Raw genomic sequence first — 3,205 nt, 5'->3', positions numbered from 1 at the left:
AAAAAAAAAATTCACATCAAAAATGTTCACGCCGATGTACTTGTTGGTGATGTACTGCGTTTCATTGACGCTTCACTATTGAATGCAAAATCTTTCGATTCGACTTTTCGTTCTTCTTTTTTTCGCTCACTCTCTATATGTGTTGGTTGGCGTTTTATGCACAACCATAAAATGCTTGGGATAGAAGAGACGAACAGCTGATTTTAGGTGGTGTCAAATGTTCGCGGTTGCGAATTGGAATGACCGAGAAATGGTTGGTGCTGCGATACCATGTGCGTCATTGAATGTTTCGCCTACAAGCGAATAACCATAAAATCAGTACACATTGAAAGTGGATAGAGCGCGGGTATATTGTTCTCAATTCTACTGCGGTTGACGCAATTTTCATTTCACTTCGGTTGAAACACTCATGCCTCGGTCCGTCAAATCGATTTCAACGAACTTGCACAGTCACATTTGACACATGGAACGAGCAACCGAAATGACAGTTCGTACATATGCACACATATACGTTCATACTCACACATACAGTCGGACGAGGCGAAAGAGAAAAACGTCAAAACAATTTATTATCAATACATTAATGTGCATATGAAAACAAATCGTGTTACTTAGAAGAAGAAAAAAAAAGTTCACATTTTTTGACGAGCAAAGAATGTGGTCAAGATCGTGTATTCTGTGAAAAATCTGAATGAAATGTCGTCGTTTACCGAAACATTTAATAACCGAGAGCCACCGTGTGTTACACGAGATGCAGCTTGGTCGCGAACACATCGTGATCTTCAAGCAACAGCGATGTCCATCGATTACTCTGGTCAATGGGTACGAATCAAGCTTTAATCACGTAAAAATTACTATTCCATTACTTAAGAATAGCTATCCATTCTTTCGATAGTTTTGCCATTAGTTCCATTATGTTCGATTACATGTTGATTAATTTACATTATTTCCATTTTTTCTTATGATCATGATGATCTCTAGGTACTTTTGGCTGGAAGGTACATCGAATTTTTTACAATTCATTCGTTTCTTATCATGAATGGAATTCTGAATGTATAATTTTTTTTTATGTTACAGACGACATTTGGCATTACAAAAACTCGACCCGGACCAAACGAATGATGATAACTTTCTACGGAAATACCATCGTAATTGAAAGTGTATAATGCATTAAATTGAAGGAAATTGACATGATTTTATATTCGAATAGGTAATTCAAAACACGAAATAACGGCGGCTGAATGGGCGATTTGTGATGAATCACAGGAATATTGTGCGATTGCAACGAGTCAACTTATTGAAGTGGTGACTTGGCGATCGGGCGATCCGAACCTAATCCATTCCCTACGTGCACACACGAGGGTTATCACGGACATTGACTGGCATTCAAAAACACCGTATTTACTGGCCAGCTGTTCTATCGACACATTTACACATTTATGGGATTTGCGAGATCCGAAAAAACCTACCATGTCATTGAGCGCCGTTTGCATGTGTAAAATATTTAAAAAAACAATAGTCTCTATGGTGTAATGCAAAATGACTCACTTTATTGTAGCCGGAGCCACGCAAGTTGGATTCAATCGAGTATCGGGAAATCTATTGGCCACAGCTCACGATGGCGATTTAAGGATATGGGATGTACGCAAAGGTGCGTGTCCAATTCAGTATATCACAGCGCACTTGGCTAGGTAAAATAAACTTTTTTTTAAAATAAATTTTGATTATTAGTATATTTCAATTCATTTTTTATTTATTTGCATGAAGAATTCACGGAATAAATTGGAGCCATAAACAAGAGACACACCTTACGACGGCCAGTCAAGATGGTACGGTGAAATATTTTTGTATCAACAATCCGAGACGAGCAGAAAAAATCATAACAACATCATCACCAGTTTGGCGAGCGCGATACACTGTAACCACATTTTACATTTAGTTCAAACTTATTGCAATGAACTCTGTTTAATCACAGGCTTCAATTGATTCGATTTATTAAATCAAAAATTTAATTGGCATTCATTTAATTAACGGTTGACATAAATTTCCACTTAATAATTGCAGCCATTTTCCGACGGTTTGGTAACTGTAATAGTTCCTAATTTGGGTCGAGGTGAGAATAGTTTGTTGCTGTGGAATAATGCACGACAAAGTGCGCCGATTTGCTCCTTCACAGGCCACAGTGATGTTATCCTAGATTTTTCATGGCGACCAAATCGACATTATGATAACACTGACATGGTATAATTATCATTTTCTTCTCAATCAAAGCAAAAAAATGCAAATATTCATTTTAATAGGAACTGGTGACATGGTCACGAGATCAGACATTACGCGTATGGAATGTTGATGAAACGATACAAAAGATGTGTGAACCAGAAACTCCGGATGAAGAAGGTTATTACTTAAACAAATCGTCTGAAAATATTTTAAAAAAAATAATCTTTTGTTTTTCATTTTAAATTATAGAATCAGTTTCAACTGATATTCTCTTTGATGGGATTCCAATCAAGCCTAAATCAGTTCTGTCAAAACCAAATAGCCTACCAACAAATCAGCATCAATCAATACCAACATTACAAACCGAAATAACAAAGCCAATGCCAAAATTTTCATTGCAACATGAATTCTCGTTGCTTAACACAAATATTCCACACATCGATGTTGAGGTGCTCGATGCAGTGAAACGGCATGCCATGATCCGTATATCAGTCAACGGGCATGTCATTATGTTACAAGTTGTTTTTCCTGAAAATTATCCACATGTTGACTATCCACCGGATTTTATTTATTGTCAAGGCACCTCGATAGATGACAATTTGGCAGAGTCATTGAATGAAGTTTTGAAATTGAATGCACAAAATCGATTGCGGAAAGGAAAAACATGCTTGGAACAATGTTTAAGGGCATTGGTTACTACATTGAAAAAGGTTCGATGCTAACTGCTTCATACGACTGAATTTAACAAATTTTTCTATTATATTTATTAGATAACCAGCACCGGCGATAAATCTTATCTTCGATTGCAATCACCAAGATTGGAAGGTGCATTAAGCGGTGCACTGCACGATGCATGCGTTCCTTTTCCAAAAACATGCGGTAAACATATAATATTCGAATTGAATCGAATGCCAATAACGATTGTTTTATTTATTTTAGGTGCACGATTTTGCCAAGTTGGAATTTTGGTCACATTCATTCAGCC

At 36.8% G+C, this 3,205-nt stretch overlaps 1 protein-coding gene across 1 annotated transcript; it reads left to right on the top strand.

Moving 5' to 3' along the window:
- Nucleotides 1-545: 545 nt before the first annotated feature.
- Nucleotides 546-3,201, top strand: LOC116341830 (GATOR complex protein Wdr59; the record flags this gene model as incomplete). Its single annotated transcript, XM_031769133.1, has 11 exons — nt 546-822; nt 982-998; nt 1,078-1,148; nt 1,211-1,495; nt 1,559-1,691; nt 1,768-1,918; nt 2,065-2,241; nt 2,301-2,397; nt 2,470-2,930; nt 2,991-3,099; nt 3,160-3,201. Coding segments are annotated over exons 1-11 (1,669 nt in total), but the record flags the coding sequence as incomplete, so codon positions are not given.
- Between the last annotated feature and the right edge of the window lie 4 nt (nt 3,202-3,205).

The sequence above is a fragment of the Contarinia nasturtii genome, unplaced genomic scaffold, assembly GCF_009176525.2.
Source record: "Contarinia nasturtii isolate CC-2019 unplaced genomic scaffold, AAFC_CNas_1.1 Cnas_scaffold_795, whole genome shotgun sequence".
NCBI lineage: Eukaryota > Metazoa > Arthropoda > Insecta > Diptera > Cecidomyiidae > Contarinia > Contarinia nasturtii.
Note: the sequence above shows the minus strand (reverse complement) of the source record. Positions and strands in the feature narration are given on the sequence as shown.